The sequence below is a fragment of the Oncorhynchus nerka genome, linkage group LG27, assembly GCF_034236695.1.
Source record: "Oncorhynchus nerka isolate Pitt River linkage group LG27, Oner_Uvic_2.0, whole genome shotgun sequence".
NCBI lineage: Eukaryota > Metazoa > Chordata > Actinopteri > Salmoniformes > Salmonidae > Oncorhynchus > Oncorhynchus nerka.
In genome coordinates this window covers 30,677,503-30,701,309 of record NC_088422.1, presented here as the reverse complement: position 1 = coordinate 30,701,309, position 23,807 = coordinate 30,677,503, and the positions used below count along the sequence as shown (strand labels likewise).

The window sequence follows — 23,807 nt, the reverse complement described above, 5'->3', positions numbered from 1 at the left end:
TGGCTTCCACACACATTTACATTGTTCACTGAAGTAGGGTCTACAGACACCATATTCAGAGAAATGTGGAAAGCGGATGACCAGGCCAAAGGGGAGGAGGAAGGAAAGGAGGAAGTAGAGATCAGAGGAGAGAACCATTGATACCTTTAACAACGGACAACCATGCAGAGTGATGAGATAACCCGATAGAATTGCCCGCCAAGCAGGTATACTCCCCAGCGTCATCAAAAGACACATTCCTCAGTTGGAGGATTTCCATTTCCTTGTCCGTGGTGTTAAGGCCAGCAGTCTAGAAAAGAACAATGGAAGCAGACCCGACAAGAGGCCCAGAGGGAAAAGGGAGGCATGAGTAAAAGATTCTGAAAAGAGGAAAACTTCTGGTAGTGGAGGGGACAGGACAGAGGGTGGCTGGGGTGTTCATCCCCCCCTCTCAGTCCAACACCATCCCCCCTACCAAGAGTAAAAATCCACACTGCCATTAGAGGGCGCTGACAGAATCAGCCCTCCAGTCAGTTAGTGGAGGAGCTAGTTAGGTAGAGACCGCACCACAGCACTGAACACCTTCACTGTACCATCACCATTTGAGGAGAAGCAGGGACGGACATCTCATACCCTATAGACTCATCTCTACATGCAAGAGATGAGCTACATGGAAAACCCCTCAGCAGAGCACACTCACTCAAGACCACACACAGTTCACCATACAACAAATCCACAAGAAAAAAAAAACGAGCTCATCGAAAGATGGAACGGCTGAGTAAGACAGATGAAAAGCAGTGGGGGGAAAAACAAGGCAGTAATAGGGGCATAAGACTTTGAAGGGCGAGGGAGTGAAAGTAATAGCAGTGGATGGTAGGAGAAGCCCTTATTTGGATGGCACAGGAGAGGCATGGGGCAGGGAAGAGAAAGCAGTCCAACATAAACGAAGACTAAACACATTCAACCGCTCTGCTGGGAATTTTCCATAGAGTCATTTACAGTCAGGAGCACCGAGGCGGGATAGAGGGAGGGAGCGAGGGAGGAAAGAAACAGCTGAGGTTGTCCCTAAATAAGTCCTACGTCTCCAGGTGGTCCTAACAGCCCCTGGCTGAGGCTCTCTGTGTGCTCTGCCCCTGGCTGAGGCTCTCTGTGTGCTCTGAGCTACTGCTGCTACATGGGGCGGTTACCTTGGGCCTCATGCCTGATGACGGTCAGCCAGGCTGACTGATTGGCCTCGCCTATATAATTGGACACTTTACATATATACTCCCCGCTCTCCTCCTCAGTGACATTGTAGAGGGTCAACACCTGAGTGTCCGAGCTATTAACCCCAGAGTGCTGCAAACAAAAACAAGTCACGTGCAACAAGTCAATGAGGTTGTAACAAACATTTAAATCAGAATGAGGGGTCAAAAAGCAGTTGTCTCTGTTGAATGAGATCACAATCATTTGTTAGTGTGGACTTTCCTCTGTCAAGCATAGAGTTTTACACAACAGGGCACAGGAAACTACCTCTTACATAGAGGGATCATATCCTAGGAGAGGGATACTACACTGCTCAAAAAAATAAAGGGAACACTTAAACAACACAATGTAACTCCAAGTCAATCACACTTCTGTGAAATCAAACTGTCCACTTAGGAAGCAACACTGATTGACAATACATTTCACATGCTGTTGTGCAAATGGAATAGACAACAGGTGGAAATTATAGGCAATTAGCAAGACACCCCCAATAAAGGAGTGGTTCTACAGGTGGTGACCACAGACCACTTCTCAGTTCCTATGCTTCCTGGCTGAAGTTTTGGTCACTTTTGAAAGCTGGCGGTGCTTTCACTCTAGTGGTAGCATGAGAGGGAGTCTACAACCCACACAAGTGGCTCAGGTAGTGCAGCTCATCCAGGATGGCACATCACAATGTGGCAAGAAGGTTTGCGGTGTCTGTCAGCGTAGTGTCCAGAGCATGGAGGCGCTACCAGGAGACAGGCCAGTACATCAGGAGACGTGGAGGAGGCCGTAGGAGGGCAACAACCCAGCAGCAGGACCGCTACCTCCGCCTTTGTGCAAGGAGGAGCACTGCCAGAGCCCTGCAAAATGACCTCCAGCAGGCCACAAATGTGCATGTGTCTGCTCAAACAGTCAGAAACAGACTCCATGAGGGTGGTATGAGGGCCCGACGTCCACAGGTGGGGGTTGTGCTTACAGCCCAACACCGTGCAGGACTTTTGGCATTTGCCAGAGAACAGCAAGATTGGCAGATTCACCACTGGCGCCCTGTGCTCTTCACAGATGAAAGCAGGTTCACACTGAGCACATGTGACAGACGTGACAAGAGTCTGGAGACGCCGTGGAGAACGTTCTGCTGCCTGCAACATCCTCCAGCATGACCGGTTTGGCGGTGGGTCAGTCATGGTGTGGGGTGGCATTTCTTTGGCACAGCCCTCCATGTGCTCGCCAGAGGTAGCCTGACTGCCATTAGGTACCGAGATGAGATCCTCAGACCCCTTGTGAGACCATATGCTGGTGCGGTTGGCCCTGGGTTCCTCCTAATGCAAGACAATGCTAGACCTCATGTGGCTGGAGTGTGTCAGCAGTTCCTGCAAGAGGAAGGCATTGATGCTATGGACTGGCACGCCCGTTCCCCAGACCTGAATCCAATTGAGCACATCTGGGACATCATGTCTCGCTCCATGCACCACAGACTGTCCAGGAGTTGGCGGATGCTTTAGTCCAGGTCTGGGAGGAGATCCCTCAGGAGACCATCCGTCACCTCATCAGGAGCATGCCCAGGCGTTGTAGGGAGGTCATACAGGCACGTGGAGGCCACACACACTACTGAGCCTCATTTTGACTTGTTTTAAGGACATTACATCAAAGTTGGATCAGCCTGTAGTGTGGTTTTCCACTTTAATTTTGAGTGTGACTCCAAATCCAGACCCCCGTGGGTTGATAAATTTGATTTCCATTGATAATTTTTGTGTGATTTTGTTGTCAGCACATTCAACTATGTAAAGAAAAAAGTATTTAATAAGAATATTTCATTCATTCAGATCTAGGATGTGTTATTTTGGTGTTCCCTTTATTTTTTTGAGCAGTGTATTTTCCAGCCTTTGTCAGACAACCTTGAATTGATAGAATAGAGAAGACAATTAAACTGATACAATGAAAATCATAAACTAGATTTCATTTAAATCTAATACGGTTTGGCTGTATTCTCCAAGTATTACATGGGTTGCCATCTCTTACTTAGGGTGTGTTCGTAAATTCACCCTGGAGTGCGCTCTGGGCATTCGTAAATACAGAATGTTGGCTGATTGTCTGTTCCTAAATTCTGAGCGTTTTGATCTTGAAGTGTTCAAAGCGCCCTAGCAGAGCTGATTAGGATGTTGTCATGTTATCTATAGCCGTTGGTGCTGCTGGCAACAATTTAATAAAATAATTTTGCCTGCGTTTACCGACACCGGTCATATTCAACTGGTGTTCCGTGTTCGTAAATTCATCAGTTATTCTGCGCTCTGGCACAGTCAGACGAGAGTGCTTTGAAATCTGGAGTAGATAGCCAGAGTGAATTTACGAACACACCCATAACCTACATTTTATCACCTTTTGTTCCAGACTGAAAATAATACTTGCAGCCATGTGGTGTGTACAGTCTGGTGGACTCAGTCCGTGCACTGCGAACCCCTACCTTGAGGACACGGACGTAGGGTAAGCCATCAGGGCCCACGCGGCTTCCATTGACCTCGATGTGCTTCAGCCACTGGATGTGAGGCTGGGGGTCGCTGAACACCTTACACTCAAACTCCACATCACTGCCCACCACCGCAGTGTTATTGGCTGGCAGTCCCGCCTGCAGTATGGGTCTGTGGGGGGAACGCTCTGCGACACAGACACACGTCAACCACATAAGAAGGCATGTCAACCACATACTTGTTGAAAATCCTAGTGGTTATTGCAACAGAAATACCTTGGTAAAAACAAAAATGGATTATCATTGAGGACAAAACTGCTTGGTGATTTGATGACGTTTCTAGTTCATTCCAGTAATGAATAGGGATTGAGGAATGGCTGAACTAGGAGTGTAACAGGCAACAGGAAGAGGACAGCTCTGTCAGTAGAGCCTGATCTAGGCCAGGTTACAAGGTTACCCTGATCTCATGTCATTTCACTACTTAAATATGGTAAGCTTTACAGCCAGGGATATAACTGTTCCCCTACTACTCTGTCGCCTGTATAATTGTTGCCATTTGGCCCAAATGACTGGAAACACAAGCTTGCAGACAAGTTTGAAGCCGCTGCCCTGAAAGAAATGTTCTCTGGGCGCCCTTTTGATGACTGATAACTCCCCCAACCGTACTAATGAGCCCAGCATCTGGCAGGGAAACAACTTGTCAAGCTTCGGTTGCTTTCCTGATACAGAGATCAGTGTGGTGCTTTGCACACATTTTGTAGAATTACACTCAGTCTCCAAAATGATCTCACAGCTGATCAAGGTTGGGGAGTGAAGTCACGCCAACCCCGGGCCCAGCCACAAATATCCCAGGAGACACCACTGTCTGTGGTGGAGCTTTGATTTATAGAACCAATGGAGCGTGAGTAAGTCACAGGGCAGGTCCAGGGGGGAATATTAATTTCACCCTTTTACCACAGCTCCATCGACAGAGTCACAACGCAAACAAGGTTCATTTAAAAAAAGAAAAAAGAAAAAAAGAAAAGAGACTAATTTAAAAGACCATGTGACTCTCCTTGGAAAAAGGGACACCATTACTTCAATTACTAGGGCCTAGTATTGTAAACCATTAGCTATATTGAACCAACAACACACTTAGGCTACATGGATATCCAATCGATGATTAAACCAGGGGAATGGGTTAGGCTTCGGGATGCTTAACAAGAAATTTCACCTATACAACGGCCCCGAGAAGAGACTCACCAACAACATCCAGTTGGTAAGTGTGGTTAATGCTTCCATGTTGGTTTTCTACTACACAGGTGTAGTTTCCCTTGTCGGATGGCACTACAGACTCCATGATTATGGTCCACATGTGTTCTCGAACCTACAAATTGGAGAAGAGGAAGGTTAAATATTTTGTCAGAGGAGGAAGTATGGAAGGCACTTGATGACAGCTGGTCCAACCAAAGCACTAAGACTTAAATAAATCCCCAAAGCCCCATACTTTCAGAAGACATCCTATCAATACCATAAAACGCGAGAGACTTGTTTAGATTATAAAAAAAGGCTGTAAAGCCAGCCTGATTCACAAGTTCATTTCTTGAATGATTATTTTCTCTGACATTGGGATTTACATAACCCCCTCAAGAGCACATTTAATTCTGCTAGTTAATATTTCCCCATTTTGTACAAATAACTAACGAGTTCAATGATGTCTAATGAAATCCAGATCAAAAGAAGAAAAGAAAATCCCATGGGAAGAAGGAGTAACTATCAGGATACTATTTCCCATGCTGTATACAACTATTGTGGTCCATTGCTTGAGGAATAGTACATTAATGCACTATTGGAAAGATATTGAGGCTGGGAAACTGTTTTTTGGTGGTTACATGACTTGTATGTCACAACCTGTTCCGGGAAAAACTATGGTTGACTACAGTCAGGTTACAGCCCATGTACATCTAAGGCTAAATCCTGTTCTCTATATTCCAAGTTATAATTGTTCTTCCATAAATCTGCCAAGACCGGTAGTGTGTGATTAAACTCGAACAAATCTCTCAGACAATGGCAACATCAAACACGCAGACCCTGCATTACGCTTTCTCTCATTTAGCTAAAATGTACTGGGGCTCTACAGCTGCTTCTGGCCAGATGTGTTGTGCTTGGGTTAATACATGTGGTCTGCATTATTTCCTCCTGCCGTCTCCATACATTAAGACTATATGAACAATGCAGCCGTGGTCATAAAACCAAAGCGCGGGGTGCTTGACGAGCCCCGTTCATAGACATCCCCAGCCTCCCATCTAGACCTTGACTGAAAAAACAGCACCCAGATGGTAAAGCTGGGCGGGGGAGAGAAGGCAGGGAGCTGATAGGAAACTCCTTAATGTGTCCCAGCTGGGGGGGCCTGCCGAGGACAAGACTGGACAACACCTTGATGGGAAGAGCAGATGAACAGGACCCTGGCCCCCTACAACATCCCTAGCACATCTTACACCACGTGAGGCTGTCGCAAGCCAACACAACCGTCCACGCTGCAGTGCAGATATGGTCAACTTTAAAAGCCAAGAACACAGTATACAGATGCTATCTGCATCAGGGAAAAGATAAGTAAACGGACTCATCACCACCACGCCCATTACTGTGAACTGTTTACACGGTCTCACTTCCTCTGACAGCGAGCTGTCCTATTCTGCTCCCCAACACAGAGATGGAAGGAAAACTGCCTGATGTCAATTGAATCAGACATGTAGTTTGTCAACAGGCATCAAATAAAAAAAGTAACTTAATTGGATGTTTAATGGATTTATCCTGTCTCTTCTATGAAAAACAAATTACATTGAGTTTCCTTTTTGAGAAGTTGGTTTTGCTATACACGCAGATATATCTTGACGGAAAACAAATGCAGTAAACAGCAGTTACCCAGATGCATTAAAATGAGGACAGCCAGGTGTATCCTGCCTCTTAAGGAGGGCTAAAATTGCTATCCTCGAGGAATGCTTTGTGGCACAATCATCCCTTTGTGGCATTGGATTTCACCTTGCATTGTTCCTCAGTTAGAGGAAAGCAGGAGCTAGTTTCACACCTATCTAACAGGCCTCTAATGCTGTGGGGTGGGGGTTGGTGATCTAAAAGGGATGATACCACCATCACACCTGCACTCATGGTCAAGAAGTTTGGGGATATTCAATTACGATCAATCTACAGTATGGTCTTTGGGCAGTCTAGTACCAAGGGGTGAATTCAGGGAGGGGGGGGTTACCTTGAAGCCCCCGATGCGCTGATCCCTCTTGAACTCCTTGCCGTTCTTGAACCACTTGAGTGTTGGGGTAGGGTTCCCACTGGCCTGGCAGCGGAACTTGACAGTCTTACTGGCTGGGACAGCATGCAACTTTTTTTCCATCTTCTCTGGCTGAGCCCACTGAGGGGCCATTGCTGAAGAACAAGGGAGAGAAAGACAGAAAAGTTAAACACCTCTTCTGACAAAAGTTGACATCAATTATGTGTGCAAGTAGTTTCCATCAGGCTAAGGAGTATTTCATAAAACCACAAAAAGTCAAGACCATTTCCCCTTAAAAAAAAAACAACCAAAAAACTAAACACCAATATAGGATTGACTAGTCTCCTGGGGCCCCAAGGTCATCATCATAAGGGGTGCCCGCCACGCTAGCTGCTTACTTCCCCGTGGGCCCAAGGCAATCACCAGATGCCAGCTGACCACGACTGACTGGCTTTATAATGCACCGTAGACTCAAACACTAAATCAGGGGACGTCTGGAATGGGCCGAGCTGAGTCACTAGCGCGACATGTCTTACTCAAGTGTAACCACCACTGTGGGCTGCTATTGTTCCTCAATCACGACTGTGGACAAATCACTCTTAGATGAACAGCAAACATGCCTAATAAGTGAATCACACATGAACTATAGCTGAGAATCTGGTCCAAGCTCTGTTCTACCATTTCAAGGAAACAGCAATGGCGACAGGTAGTAGGACTAGGAGGATGAGACACTTACGCAAAAGCTTTTGACTGCTAGACAGCTTTGCCTCCTCTGAGGAAGACTCATCCTCCTCTTCTTCATCTTCAGAGGATGCCAGGATATCAACTGGTGAATAGGAAAAGAGGACAAATATGTCATAGGACTTTGGCTTCCCTGCATTGATATACCTTTAATTGTTTCTCTCTACGGGACCAGTGATTTGAGCGCTCAGTTGTAGCTTTGTATATTTAACCTTACCTGTGACATTGACAGAGAAGTAGGAGCTGTGGTTGCCAAAGGCGACGCAGGTGTACAGGCCCGAGTCAGCCGGCTCCACCCCCTCGATCTCCAGTTGGCCGTCTCGTAAACGTGTGTGCTCCCCATCTACCACCAATGTGTCGTCCTTGGTCCAGTTGACTGACTCAGTGCTACATTTCAGCTCCAGTCGGTCTCCAGGGTACAGGGTATAAAGCTCCGCTTGGATTTTCACAGGTGGTGCAGGGACGACTAGGGGAAAAAAACAGGGCAAAGTGAGGGCTAAGTACCTTCCTGTACAATAGTATACATTAAAAAAAGCAGGCACGCTCCAACTAACACACTGCTAGCAGATACCCATAGACTTCCATCAATTATGCTAATGCTAGTTAGCAGTGGCTAGCGAAACTACCTCTAACTTCCTTCATACTGGACACAAAGGCATAAAAATGGTATCCACGATTTCATCTGACTCTGGGGAATTAGACAAAGGACCTCATTGCCAAATTCCTGAAGTATCCCTTTGGTCACTGGGCTGATAGGAAAACTACATAAAAAATGGTTCATATGATACTGGGAGATGCATATCAAAATGTATGCAACTGTATACAGCAGGAGACAGATTATATAATATCTACAACATGACCAGTCTTAAGAAAATGTATTATGGAAAAAAAAAAGTACAAAAATCTAGAAAATAGTGCATATAGCTCATATCTGACATTTGGTAAATGTACAAAAAGCTCTCATACTGTGATGCAACAATCTATGTTCTAATCAAATTGACTGATAAAAAGGCATAGGTCTTGTGACAAAAATCTTGTGCCCAGCTATATGATAAAAGGAATCACAAAAAGACAAGGGAGCAGCTCATTCTTCGATGTCCCTGAAAGTACCATCATCCACATTGACGCACGGTTTATTGAATCTAAGCCCTTGTTTGCGTTTGCAGAGCTGAAAATCGAGCTGCAGCCTCTTACCTTCACCCAATCCCTGACTATGCTCTCCATTAAATTCAAATCGCACCCCAAATTAGTCAAGGGCCAATCATCAGGCTGGCAAGGAGCTCTTTGGGAGAGGAAGGTGGAATTAGATTAGAGGAATGGGGAGGAGGCGAGCTAGACACCTGAGTCCCCCGTTTTCTACAACTACATAGACGACCAGGGGGTGGGAGTAAACCAATTATGTTGACATTTTGTCCATCACATTGTGCATCAAGCAAACTTGTCTGGGAGTCTATGGGGACATTTGTCTGTTCCAGACGCTGGAAAAGCATTAGAGGACAATGTGGTCTAAACCTTAGCTATAGACCAGGGACTGGCTATACAGTGAAAAAGCCATCTTTGCCTTTTCCAAGTGGTATTGTCTGGCACAAACACCTATACATATACATTTTCTGCATCCTTTGCAGTGATGGGAGAAATGTTTTTTTATTTTTTATAGTTACATATTGCAATATTATTCAGATACTTGACTCCATGTATCGATTTGCTATGTACACCTAGTGTTAGAGCTAGTCGTCTGTACCTGACCAGTCAGGCTTCAAGACGGTGTCAATCAACTGAGACTGCTGTGTCACGGAAGCTCTCCTCACTGCCAAAGCTGACTCACTCTCCTCTGTTCTCATCCTCCTAGATCTATCCGGTGCCTTTGACACCTTGAACCATCAAATCCTCCTCTCCACCCTCTCAGGACTGGACGTCTCAGGCTCTGCATGCTCTTGGATTGCATCCTACCTGGCAGGCCGCTCCTACCAGATGACATGGAGAGGATGCGTCTGCACCACATACTCTCACTACTGGTGTCCCCCAGGGCATCACGTCAAGCTCAACAAGACTGAACTGCTCCCAGGGAAGGCCTGCCCACTCAAAGACCTCTCTGTCACGGTAGACAACTCCACAGTGTCGCCCTCCCAGAGTGCAAAGAACCTTGGCGTGACCCTAGACAACACCCTGTCCTAAACATCAAAGCAGTGACCCGCTCCTGTAGGTTCATGCTTGACAACATCCGTAGAGTACGACCCAACTTCACACAGGTCCCAATCCAGGCACTTGTTTTCTCCCGTCTGGACTACTGCAACTCACTGTTGGCTGGGCTCCAAGCTTGTGCCATCAAGCCCCCAGCTCGGGGTCTACTGATTGCTACCTTGAGGAAAAATGTACTTTCTATGCCTGTGATGTGGTTGTCCCACCTAACTATCTTTAGATTAATGCATGTCATTCTGGATACGAGCGTATGCTAAATTTCTAGTGTAAATGTACCTGGGCCAAAACTCAGGTATTTTTCATCCTATAGCTTGTTCTCCATCTTCTTCTTAAATAGCGAGCCAACATGTTCAGCACTTTCTTGCAATGACTGAGCAATTTTTTTTCTCATGTTCTCGTCTCAGAGTACCCCAGTATGAGTCATAATACCCATAAAACCTAGCGGTAACATGGAAAAGGTTACATTCGTTTTTCCTCCATAAAATTACTCCTATAGGGGATTTTATAAACACCGCCCCCCCCAAATACCACTACCTCCTCCATGCTTCACGTTGGGAACCACAAATGCGGAGATCATCCATTCACCTAGACAGGGCGGTTGGAACCAAAACTCTGAAGCATTTCTTTGGGCTGCCATTGGGGAGGTGCAGTTAACTCTAATGAACTTATCCCCTGTAGCACAGGTAACTCTGGGTTTTCCTTTCCTGTGGCGGTCCTCATGAGAGCCAGTTTCATCATAGCACCATATTCATGGTTTTTCAAAAGAAAAATTGTCACATGCGACAAATATAACAGGTGCAGATCTTACAGTGAAATGCTTACTTACAAGCCCTTAACTAACAATGCAGTTAAGAAAAAAAAGTGTAAAGTGAAAAATAAAAATATATATATATATATATTTTTAAAAACAGTAACAAATGAAGAGCAGCAGTAAAATAACAATAGCGAGGCTATATACAGGGGGTACCCGTACAGAGTCAATGTGCAGGGGCGCCGGTTAGTTGAGGCAGTATGTAGGTAGAGTTAAAGTGACTATGCATAGATAATAAACAGAGTAGCAGCAGTGTATAAAAATAAAAAAAAGGGGGGGGGGGGGGGACAGCCATTTGGCTGAGTAGCCATTTGATTAGCTGTTCAGGTGTCTTATGGCTTGGGGGTAGAAGCTATTAAGATGTATTTTGGACCTAGACCGCTTGCCGTGCGGTAGCAGAAAGAACAGACTATGACTAGGTGGCTAGAGTCGGACAATCTTAAGGGCTTTTCTGACACTGCCTGGTATAGAGGTCCTCGATGGCAGGTAGCATGTGATGTACTGGGTCGTACACACTACCCTCTGTAGTGCCTTGTGGTCGGAGGCCGAGTAGTTGCCATACTAGGCAGTGATGCAACCAGTCAGGATGCACTTGATGGTGCAGCTGCTCTTAACTGCACTTGAAGAAACGTTCAAAGTTCTTGAAATGTTCCGGATTGACTGCCCATGTCAAGTAGCCTAGTGGTTAGAGTGTTGGGCCAGTAACTGAAAGGTTGCTGGATCGAATCCCCAAGCTGACAAGGTAACAATCTGTTTTGCTGCCCCTGAACAAGGCAGTTAACCCACTGTTCCTATGCGGTCATTGTAAATAAAAATTTGTTTAACCGACTTGCCTAGTCAAATAAAGGTACAATTTAAAAAAATATATACAGGAAATATTGAAATGCAACTGCAGGTGGTGTTGCTATATAAACAGAGTGTACAAAACAATGATTATTTTTTAAACTCTTTCTATGACAGACTGACCAGGTGAAAGCCATGATCCTCCTATTGATGTCACTTGTTAAATCCACTTCAATCACTGTAGGTGAAGGGGAGGAAACAGATTAAAGAAGGATTTTTAAGCCTCGTCATGAATGGTCCACCACACAAAGGAAATCCAGCCAACTGTGGGAAGCATGAGTCAATATGGGCCAGCATCCCTGTGGAACGCTTTTGACACCTTGTAGAGTCCATGCCCCAACGAAGTGAGGCTGTAACTCAATATTAGGAAGGTGTTCTTAATCTATTATACACTCAGTACATGTTTAGAGTATTCCTGTTAGGCTGAGAGATGATCTCATATGAGAATATATGGAAGTAATATGGCAACAGGTTCATCTGCCTTACCTTCTCGTAGGAAGTGAATAGGCCACTGAGTGCTAAAAGTTTGTATTTCGACTGTTGAAACGGTCGATAATAATATCAACAGAGGTATATTTTCTGGGTGACCTAAATATTGACTGGTTGTCTTCAAGCTGTCCATTCAAAAATAAGCTTCAATCTGTAACTGATGCCTGCAATCTGGTTCTGGCTCAGTCAACCTACCATAGTATTTACAAACAAAACAGGAACTAAATCATCCACATCTTAACTAATGCGGCAGAAATCTGCTCTAAAGCAGTATCCACACCTATCGAATGAAGTAAATCATAATAGCTATATTCAGAAAAAATAAGTTCCGAAGACTGGACCTGAAATTGTGTATAAGCGATCAGAGGTTTTTCAATGATTCCTATGTCAAGGATGTGAAAAATATTTGTTGGTCTGATATGTGTAATGAGGAACAACCGAATGCCACGTGAAGTATTTATGAAACTGCTTCTTCTAGTTACTGATAGGCATGCGCCCATCAAGAAAGTGACTGTTAAAACAGACAAATCCCCATGGATAGAAGAATTGAAAAACTGTATGGAACAAAGATAAATGATATAAAGAATGATAGTAAAAAGCTCTGGAGTAGCTTAAATGCATTAAAAAAAGCTAAGCTCCATCCTTCATTGAGGCAGATGGCTTGTTCATAACAAAACCCTTTGATACTGCCAACCACTTGAATAACTTTTTTTGTTGAGAAGATAAGCAACCTTAGGCATGACATGCAAACAACAAACGCTGAGCCTTCATATTCATGCATAACGGACCAAATAATGAAAGACAAGCACTGTAGGGTAGCTAGATTGGTGTGGAAGAGGTGAAAAAAAATAGTCTATAAATAAGGACAAGCCAACTGGTACTTTTTAAATCAAAAGTAGGCCTAATTATTGCAGTAACCTAAATTATTTTATATTTGTAAAATTACAGACGAGTAGGCCTCGATAAATAATTCCGTTTTCACCTCACAACTTGGCTGTCACAAGAGGCCGTCTAAGACGGCCAAGTCGTCAAAAAAACTAAACAATTTGACCCTAACCCCTAAATTCAGAGCAGAGCAATACCCAACGGACTATGAGTCAGGCGAAAGGCTGTTTTGCAAATTCTGTCAACATACTATTGATTGGACCCGTAACAATACGTGTGATGAACACTTGAAGTGTAAAGCCCATGTTAAGAACAGGGAAAAGCATCGTTTTAGCCAGAGCATGCCTCTTCAAACAACCATTTATTGTGCAAGCGCATCAGCAGATTCAAGACGAGAATTTATTCAGGACTTTGTGGCTGTGTGCGCCGAGTCTGACAAGCTAAGAAAGCTATGGCCGCTTCTAGTGAAGTATTGCAAACAGGGAGGAGCGTTGCCGAAAATGAAAGCAGTCTCAGTAAAACCCACCTGCCCCATGTGTTCGACCAACATATGACTGCTGTTCTACAGAAGATCCGTGGGAAGAAGTTTGCGGTGGTTGTTGACGAGACAACAGATGCAAGGGATTGCAGCGTTCTAAACATCGTCATTGGTGAGTTAACTTAACAGCCTATTAATATACCATTGTAATAGCCTACATTTACATTCTGCAATGTGAATTGTCTGCATGCAAATTGTGATATTCCAAACGACGAGCTATCGTGGTGAAATATAGCGATGCATAATGTCAGCAGCTGTCTGACTCTCCAACTATCGCTGTATCTATATTGTTTTCACACTTGAAATTTAAATAACACTTATTTCAGTTAAAACATCATTCATGTTTTTCCTTATCTTTCATTGCAGTGTTGAAAACCAGTACTTTCTGGTGGATGTCATTTTCACTCAATGTTTCCCCAAGCTGTACTAGCTTCCCTCCAGAGCAACAATCTGAACCTGAATGATGCCTGGGCAGTGGTCACAGATAATGCCTCCTACTGCCTGAAAGCATACAAGGAGGTTCTGAAATGAGTTACACCCAACAGTGTCCATGTAACCGGTCTCTGCCATGTCATCAATCTGGTGGGTGAGACCTGGCAGCACAACAAATACTTCTCTGAAGTTGCATCACTTGTGACATGGATGAGATCGGTCTCCTTCAAGAAGCCTGCCAGAAAGAAAAGATGGGTGAGCTTCCTCATTATGAAGGAGTTTGTGCAGGACAAGGCTTCTCCTGAAGCAGTGAGCTCCAGATGGAATAGCTGTTTTGAGGCAGGGAAGTACCATGCAGAGCATGTTCATCTGTACAGAGTTTTTGTTGGCAGAAAAGTCATCCCAGGCAGTTAAACATCCTCAGCCAGCTGGAATCAGAGAAGGTGCAGGCCCTCACTGTCAAGCTAACCTTTATCTCAGAGTGCTGCTTCAAACTGATGACAGCTCTGTCAATCCTGGAAGGAACCCACCGTCCCACAGCAGTGTCTGCATACAATGTCATGGAGGATCTGGGCTCTTACCTAGTGAATGGAACGGCAGAAACATGTGGGTATGGTGCCAAGACAGATGAGCTATTGAGAAAGATGGGGATTGGAGAGAGGAGGGAGGTGCTTGACCATCTCCATGATGCATTCCACTTGGCCTTCAGAGTTCTCAAAGCACTGGGACACATATCCAGCCAGAGAGGTCTACAGGTTGGCTAGGGTGTTCAATCCTAGGCAGGCCCCAGCCATGGAAAAGCAGATTGAAGCCTACACACAACTGAAACCCATGGCAAGCCCATCAACAGAGCTCAGTGAAGAATGGATTGCCTATCAGCACTGTGTGTCCAGTGAGCCCTCACCTGTTTTGGAGCTTGCTGATTACTGGAGGTGCCTGATTGTGAGATTCCCAAGAGTTGCAGAAGTGGCAGTGCCCTACATCTACTTCCCAGTCAGCTCAGTCGACTGTGAGAGGAGTTTCAGCAAATACAAGACTCTACTCACAGACAAGCGAAAGGCTCTCACCGAGTTCAACACAGAGGCTGGCAATCATGTAATACAATGGAGATGTCTGTGATAGATGGAAAACTTACAATGGACGGACATAGGAGCTCATTAGATAGCTCCATAGGTAGCCTATTGTTGCATTATTGCCTAGATTCTTGCATGACTCTTTTTTCCATTTATAACAAAACACTTAGTTTGCAAATACAACATCCGCAGAGTACGACCCTGCCTCACACAGGAAGCGGCGCAGGTCCTAATCCAGGCACTTGTCATCTCCCGTCTGGATTACTGCAACTCGCTGTTGGCTGGGCTCCCTGCCTGTGCCATTAAACCCCTACAACTCATCCAGAACGCCGCAGCCCGTCTGGTGTTCAACCTTCCCAAGTTCTCTCATGTCACCCCGCTCCTCCGCTCTCTCCACTGGCTTCCAGTTGAAGCTCGCATCCGCTACAAGACCATGGTGCTTGCCTACGGAGCTGTGAGGGGAACGGCACCTCAGTACCTCCAGGCTCTGATCAGGCCCTACACCCAAACAAGGGCACTGCGTTCATCCACCTCTGGCCTGCTCGCCTCCCTACCACTGAGGAAGTACAGTTCCCGCGCAGCCCAGTCAAAACTGTTCGCTGCTCTGGCCCCCCAATGGTGGAACAAACTCCCTCACGACGCCAGGACAGCGGAGTCAATCACCACCTTCCGGAGACACCTGAAACCCCACCTCTTTCAGGAATACCTAGGATAGGATAAAGTAATCCTTCTCACCCCCCTTAAAAGATTTAGATGCACTATTGTAAAGTGGCTGTTCCACTGGATGTCTTAAGGTGAACGCACCAATTTGTAAGTCGCTCTGGATAAGAGCGTCTGCTAAATGACTTAAATGTAAATGTAAATAAATGAATTAAAAATCCTACAATGTGATTTTCTGGATTTTTTTTCCCTCATTTTGTCGGTCATAGTTGAAGTGTACCTATGATGAAAATTACAGGCCTCTCTCATCTTTTTAAGTGGGAGAACTTGCACAATTGGTGGCTGACTAAATACTTTTTTGCCCCACTGTATATGAAGCACTTTATTTTACATGAGTATAGCTCTTGGTTTTGCCTATTAATTGCTGCAATGTTGACTAGACTCTTGCATTACTTTTTCCATTTATAATGAAACACTTAACTCTATTGACGCACTTGCCTTGATAAAAAAAATTGTGCAATGTTGTGTTGCATCATTATAAATTAAATTGTTGACGTTTTATTCATTCACATTTTTAGACACGCTTTCTGATTAAATGTCCGTAAATCATAAAACACAGAATTCAGAAAAATTTAAAAGGAAAAAAAGGAATTTGGAAAAAAATAACACGTATTTCATAGGGCCCTAGTTATGGCAAGCCTAAATAAGTTTAGCAGTGAAAATGTGCTTAACAAGTCACATAAGTTGAACACACACTGCGTGCAATAGTGTGTAACATGATTTTTCAATGACTACCTCAGCTCTGTACCACACACATACAGATAATTGTAAGGTCCCTCAGTTGAGCAGTGAATTTCAAACAAAGATTTAGCCACAAGACCAAGGTTTTCCAATGCCTTGCAAAGAAGGGCACCTATTGGTTAAAAAAAATATTTAAAAAATCACTACCAAGATATACAGGCGTCCTCCCTAACTCAGTTACCGGAGAGGAAGGAAACTCCACAGAGATTTCACAATAAGGCCAATGGTGACTTTTAAAACAGTTAAAGAATGTAAAGGCTGTGATAGGAGAAGACTGAGAATGGATAAACATTGAAGTTACTCCACAATACTAACCTAATTGAAAAGAAGGAAGCCTATACAGAACAAACATTATCTAAGCATGCATCCTGTATGCAACAAGGCACTCAAGTAATACTGCAAAAAATGTGGCAAAGCAATAAACTTATTGTCCCGAATACAAATCTAATAGAACACATTACTAAGTACCACTATCCATATTTTCAAGCGTAATGGTGGCTGAATCATGTTATGGGTATGCTTGTAATTGTTAAGGACTGGGGAGTTTCAGGATAAAAAAGAAACAGAATGGAGCTAAGTACAGGCAGAACACTTGAGGAAAACATGGTTGTCTGATTTCCAACAGACCGAGATGAATACAGCAGGACAATAATCTAAAACACAAGGCCAAATCTACACTGGAGTTGCTTACCAAATAGATAGGGAATATTCCTGAGTGGCCGAGGTGCAGTTTTAACTTAAATCTATGGCAAGACCTGAAAGTGGTTGTCCAGCAGTGATCAACAACTAATTTGACAGAGCTTGAAGAATTTAGAAAGGAATAATGGGCAAATATTGTACAATTCAGGTGAGCAAAGCTCTTAGAAACTTACCCAGAAAGACTCACCGCTGTAACAGCTGCCAAACGATTATTCTAACATCTATTGACTCGGGTGTAAATGAGATATATTAGTATTTCACTTTCAATAAATAAGCAAACATTTCTAAAAACATGTTTTCACTTCAGTAATATGGGGTATTGTGTGTAGATGGGTGAAGGGAAAACAATTACTAATCCATTTTGAATTCAGGCTGTAACAACAAAATGTGGAATAAGTCAAGGGGTATGAATACTTTCTGAAGGCAATGTAGATATACACGGAGAGCAAATGTCAGTGGTATGGATGTCAATATCTCATTGCTCAAAGTTGAAAGATTGACTGCATGGTTGACTGCATGGTCTTTGTGCAAGGTGTTGATGGGTTAAAAGGTACTGAACTGTCTGTTCAAGCAATTGGTATCTTCCCAGTCCCCAGGTCCAGAACAGAGGAACTCAGTACTTTGAAGCACTTTTGGCAGCGATTACAGCCTTGAGTCTTCTTGGGTATGACGCTACAAGCTTGGCAATCCTGTTTTTGGGGAGTTTCTCCCATTCTTCTCTGCACATCCTCTCAAGCCCTATCTGGTTGGAAGGGGAGCGCTGCAGCATAACTATTTTTAAGTCTCTCCAGAGATGTTCAGTCGAGTTCAAGTCCAGGCTCTGGCTGGCCCACTCAAGGACATTGAGACTTGTCCCAAAGCCACTCCTGCATGGCCTTGGCTGTGTGCTTAGGGTCGTTGTCCTGTTGGAAGGTGAAACTTCGCCCTCAGTCGGAGGTCCTGAGCACTCGGAAGCAGGTTTTCATCAAGGATCTCTGTACGGTTCATCTTTCCCTCGATCCTGACTAGTCTCCCAATCCCTGCTGCTTAAAAACATCCCCACAGCCTGCTGCCACCACGCTTCACCGTAGGGATGGTGCCAGGTTTCCTCCAGATGTGACGCTTGTCATTCAGGCCAAAGATCTTGCTTTCATCAGACCAAAGAATCTTGTTTCTCATGGTCTGAGTCCTTTATGTGCCTTTTGGCAAACTGCAAGCGGGCTGTCATGTGCCTTTTACTTAGGAGTGGTTCCGTCTGGCCACTACCACAAAGGCCTGATTGGTGGAGTGCTGCAGAGATTGTTGTCCTTCTGGAAGGTTCTCCCATCTTCACAGAGGAACTCTGGAGCTCTGTCAGAGTGACCATCAGGTTCTTGGTCACTTCCCTGATCAAGACCCTTCTCCCCCGATTGCTCAGTTTGGCCAGGTGGTGGATCGAAACGTCTTCCATTTAAGAATGATGGAGGCCACTGTGTTCTTGGGGACCTTCAATGCTGCCGAAATATTTTGTTACCCTTCCCAAGATCTGTGCCTAGATACAATCCTTTCTCGGGTCTCTACAGACAATTCCTTCGACCTCATGTCTTGGTTTTTGCTCTGAAATGCACTGCACAAAATCAACTGTGGGACCTTATATAGACAGGTGTGCCTTTCCAAATCATGTCCAATCAATTGAATGTACCACAGCTGTACTCCAATCACATTGTAGAAACAAGGATGATCAATGGAAACAGGATGTAGCTGAGGTATAATAGCAAAGGGTCTGAATACTTATGTAAATAAGGTATCTGTTTTTATTCGTAATACATTTACAAACATTCCTAAAAACCTGTTTTCACTTTGTCATGGGGTATTTTGTGTAGATTGATGAGGGAAAAATGTTGTTTAAATACATTTTAAAATAAGGCTGTAACGTAACAAAATGTGGAAAAAGGGGTCTGAATACTTTCCGAATGCACTATACAATGTAGCATATACTAGGCTCTTCCTCCAACCAGGGACCACACCCATACTGTATACCTTACCCTCAGGACAGTATTATCAATTCTGATCACGGTAAGCGCTCTCTCCATCTCAACAAAGGCTCTAAACAATAAGGGGGAGAGGGATTATGAGAGAGAGCAAGAGCGTGTACACAGCAGGATCTAGTGCCAGTTGCCATGGTGACCCCAGTTGAGCCTAGTAAAGGTATTTCCTGGATCACATGTCTGACATGTCCTTAATCCCAGCAGTAAAAAGGGGCCAGAGGGTAAGATCAACTTTCTCCTCAAACCAAAGGGAAGGGGGGAACGGGAAGAAGCAGCAGCATTTAGGGATGGGCCACAACTATCTAATTGAGACTAAAACATAAAGAGGTCCACCACACTCTGTGTGGGGCCATAATATTGCTTAGGTTTTTTCCCTCCTAAAGTCTATCAAGCTGATAAGGCTATGTCAACATTCCAGCTATCAATCTAGCTGCAGACGGCTCTTAAATATCCCATTGACTTGTCGCGGTTGTCGAGCAAAGACAATCTAGTCTTATGATTACAATTGGGATCACAAACAGCAACAAGTTGCAGCATTGGCCTCACTATTGAAGAGCAGACATACTTTGCATACCCTTATTTTGTATTTCTTCCAAAATGGGAGAATCAAGTGGGAAGCATTGAGTCAATGTCTAATTGAGGCCACTTACTAGTTTATGTATTTCAAAATCAAGAGTTATCTAAATGTATACCCTGTGTCACAGTGGGACCTAAATTAACATTGTAAATAGTGATGGAATGACTGTAGACATTCATTAAGGGATATCTGTATGTAACTAAAAATACAGGTGAATAGACAGTTAGTCAAACCAAAGTAGTAAGCTTTCCATGAGGAAGTTGTGGCTCAGTTGATCCTTCTGCTTCCATGGTTGGATTAAGATGAATTAGGGACCATATTTTCAGAAAGGAACCCAGCTGGAATAGTCTTGCTGGCATGCTTTCTTCCAACCATTTGGAAAAATTGACTGACAACCCTGAAAATCAACTTAATTACACAAAATCATGAAAGGGATTTTGTCCGAGAAGTAAGCATGCAACACAGGATTTGAACAAAAAAAAAAGTGCTAGAGTCTATGAGCACAGGACTGCCTCCAAAAACTGAACACATTGGCTCCAGTCTATAGAACCTGCGCTGGCTTCCAGATAGGAAGCAATATGCCGCGTGAATGACTGTTGGGATTTCCTGCTCTCGCCGGAGTGATGGTTGAGTGCAGCACAGAGATCTCAGTGAAAGCAAGGAGATGGCATAAGCAGAAAGACCACTCTTGGTGGCCAGTCTCCCCCCACTGATACGACCGACCGAGTGAGTGAAGGTTTGATCGTGACAACAGACAGGAATTGCATGAAGTGATAGAACACAGGGTCTATTAGCAAACCCAAAAGTTTACATGGAAGGGATAACCTTTGAAAAACTTTCAGCAAATGACCAACATTTCCATCTAACCCCCCCCTCTGTATTGTGCCTCTAAACCCCTCTATGTCTGAATTAGAGTGGCCATGGCAGCTCTGGGTTTTGAGTCCTCTACTGAAGTGTCAGTGTCTTTTCTGCTTTGACTGACAGCGCCACAGGCCTCAGTACAGGAAGCAGATCTCACAGTTCAAGGAATCCACTGGGAAACAGTTTTCCCACGCGGCCCCACCATTCGATGACTTGTCTCCTTTAGAGACTTCTCCTTTTGAGGGCCTTTTCAACCCAATCCTCCTCAAAGAGAAACACGCCACAAACAAATACTCAAGAGTAAGCAAAAAAAAATGTTTTTAAAGGAACTAAGTGACATGCATAAAAACATGACAATTTCCACGTAATAAGCCATTTTGTTTTCCACCCATGACAAAAAGAATGTGACCAAATAATTCTGCCGTGATTGTTTGTGAACAGCTGAAGCAATCAGTCACCCAGCAGGGAAGCATGAGGAAAGTGATGCACTCCCAAGTAGTGTGGAGAGGGAGGCTGGAAGAAAAGCAGAGGGGGCCCTAAATAATACCTGGCCATTTGGTAATTGAAAAGTGGGTGGAGAGAATGCGTCAAGCTCCCCAATCCACCAGCAATATATCCCCCAGTCCTTCTCATTCTAGCTGTAAGAATATACACTGTCACTCTCTATGGTTTAGGAAGGGCTCCAAGTGGATTCATGTTTTTTTTCTTCTTTTTAACAGCCAATTTATAGTTTCCTAGTAGTTTACTCTATTCCATCTGGCAAAAAACAACAACAAACATTTTCATTACAAAAGAGAATGAGAGGAGCAGGGCTGCTAGCTAGGTAGTGAAGCTGCCTGGGCCTGAGGCTACAGATGGGAGGCATTTACTCCCGCCCCTCCCTCTGTATTGGGATAAACACAGCCTTGCCTAGTTTATTTAGAAGGCTTACAGCCCAAGATACCCTCGTTCATAATTACTTTAATTATAATGCTGGCCTTTATTATATTCCTTTTGCAGCACTCTACTTCCGACTGCTGAGTGTAAGCATCCAGAACTATACACCCACAAATCCAGGCAGCCATTACACTATTGGAATTTATCCAAAATACACATTTTTCAGGATTCTGTTTCAGTGACCCTTTTCCTTTTTTTCAGCCGAGCTTGTTCAACTATTGGGTTGCCTGTTTGTAGGCAACCTATAAACATAGCTATTTCAGTGCTAAAACAATATAACATAGTAGAAACTGAGAGCCATGTCAAACTAGATCCAGTTAGGCTCATACAGGGAATTGGGTGGGGGCTGCACTGAGACTACAAAGAAACTTAAAACACTGGAAAAGTCTCTAGATTATAGTACAACTATAGAGACCAGAGAAATAAAAGCATTACAGGTAAGATGGAGTGCTTGTAAAATAAAATTACAAATTTAGACCATTGTTTATGTTGGTAACTACATCTTCTCTAAATCCATCTACTGAAGTACATTAATAATAAAAAAAAGGGCAGCATATGACCCATTTCAAAAGGGTCTGGGATAAGAGCCAGTCAAATATATTGTGGTTAATTTTGACCACAAAAACTTGATCAGGAGAAATGTGACAAGTAGACATACAATTTAGGTGATGGACTGGCGCCATATTTAAAACAAAATAAAACATAAAAATAAAAAAAATGTTAAGGGCCAGGGAGGGGAGTCTTACCTTCATCTGGGATGGCAGGCCGGGCCTGGGAGGGTAAAATCTGGGCAAGAAAGGCCAGAACCACCAGCATACTCTGCACCGCCAACATCCTGTGGGGTGCGCTACAGCTGTTGATTACTCTGTGACTGGAACTCCATCCGGACCTCTGGGGCATCAGCACTGAGGCATTCACTGTGCCAAACTGGAGGAACAGACAACAAGGTGAACCTGGGCTCACGTGACATGTGAAACACAAAATGCAAAATTATGATTTGAGAGCCTTGCATGAAAACCCATAAGACCTAACCCTGAGAGTTGGGCTTACTGCTTCCCAGTCGAAACAGATAGCGCGTATAGGAAGATGAAATGGTGACACTTTGGTTTTGGTGTTTTTTTTCCCCCGGCTGCAAGCCAAAGTTCGGTAGCTGTAGTCTACGCCCCTTCGTAGGTGATTGGGCAACAGTAGGAATTCTTCAATTAAGTGCTTGATTTTATTCAGTGACAGACGACTAGTTTTCATGCAAATTCTTTCACTTGAGAAATACTGCACCAAAACGTCTTAGATGTACAATTGCGTGACTAAGACCTCCTCGGCAAAAACATCAAAATGAATGACAGATTTCTTGATTTACCTTAGATTGATTCTGACTATTGAGGAAGAGTTACTGTATGTTGAGTACGGCATCTCAAGAGGGACAAACCGTAATATTGCCAATTTTTTCAAATTTTTCAAGCAAAGGTATTTTAAGGGAGTATGCAAAAACAGACGTTCACGTCACCTAGTTGAGTTCTGATAGGAGCAAACTGAACCTGTATGCAGATGCCTTTAGCATGCTGAGGAAAAGTAGATGTTGAGCTTTGCTAAAAACTGAAACACAGCTTGATTTCTCTCACAATGACTATTGCATTTAATGCTAAAACAAACACCTTGAAAGACTAACGCTGCACCAGAGAATTATACTGAACGAAAACATAAAAACACAACATGCAACAATTTCAAATATTTTTCTGAGTTTCGGTTCATATAAGGAAATCAGTCAATTGAAATGAATTAGGCTCTAATCTATGGATTTCACATGACTGGGAATACAGATATGCATCTGTTGATCACAGATGGCCATTTTCTTTTAAGGTCACACAATGGGCCTCAGGATCGTCACGTATTTCTGTGCATTCAAATTGCCATAGATAAAACGCAATTATGTTCGTTGTCTGTAGCTTATGCCTGTCTATATCATAACCCCAATGCCACCATGGGGCACTCCGTTCACATTAGCAAACCGCTCACCCATACAACAACATACACTTGGTCTGAGGTTGTGACGCCAGTTGAACGTACTACCAAATTCTCTAAAAAGGAGGCGGCTTATGGCAGAGAAATTAACATTAAATTCTCTGGCAACAGCTCTGTTGGACATCCCTGTTGTCAGGATGCCAATTGCACTCCTCCTCAAAACTTGAGACACCTTTGGCATTGTGTTGTGACAAAACTGCACATTTTAGAGTGGCCTTTTATTGTTCACAGCACAAGGGGCACCTGTGTAATGATTAGGGATGCACAAAATATTGGCGAACATATCGTAATCGGACAATAATAGC

General features: G+C 43.9%; 1 protein-coding gene across 8 annotated transcripts in view; it reads right to left on the bottom strand.

Moving 5' to 3' along the window:
- LOC115111572 (fibroblast growth factor receptor 1-A-like) overlaps positions 1-23,807 on the bottom strand; it is a 47,649-nt gene that overhangs the window by 9,166 nt on the left and 14,676 nt on the right. For 5 of the 8 annotated variants that reach the window (XM_029637740.2, XM_029637745.2, XM_029637744.2 and 2 more), the window contains exons 2-8: positions 22,230-22,410; positions 7,891-8,139; positions 7,669-7,758; positions 6,915-7,087; positions 4,913-5,036; positions 3,668-3,858; positions 1,167-1,317 (exon numbers count right to left, since the gene is read on the bottom strand). In XM_029637740.2, coding sequence (XP_029493600.1) covers positions 1,167-1,317; positions 3,668-3,858; positions 4,913-5,036; positions 6,915-7,087; positions 7,669-7,758; positions 7,891-8,139; positions 22,230-22,383 — 1,132 coding nt within the window. In that variant the 5' untranslated portion in view covers positions 22,384-22,410. Of the gene's footprint in view, positions 1-144; positions 290-1,166; positions 1,318-3,667; positions 3,859-4,912; positions 5,037-6,914; positions 7,088-7,668; positions 7,759-7,890; positions 8,140-22,229; positions 22,411-23,807 lie in introns of all 8 variants that reach the window. The other 3 variants (XM_029637742.2, XM_029637747.2, XM_065011547.1) reach the window with 2 other exon arrangements.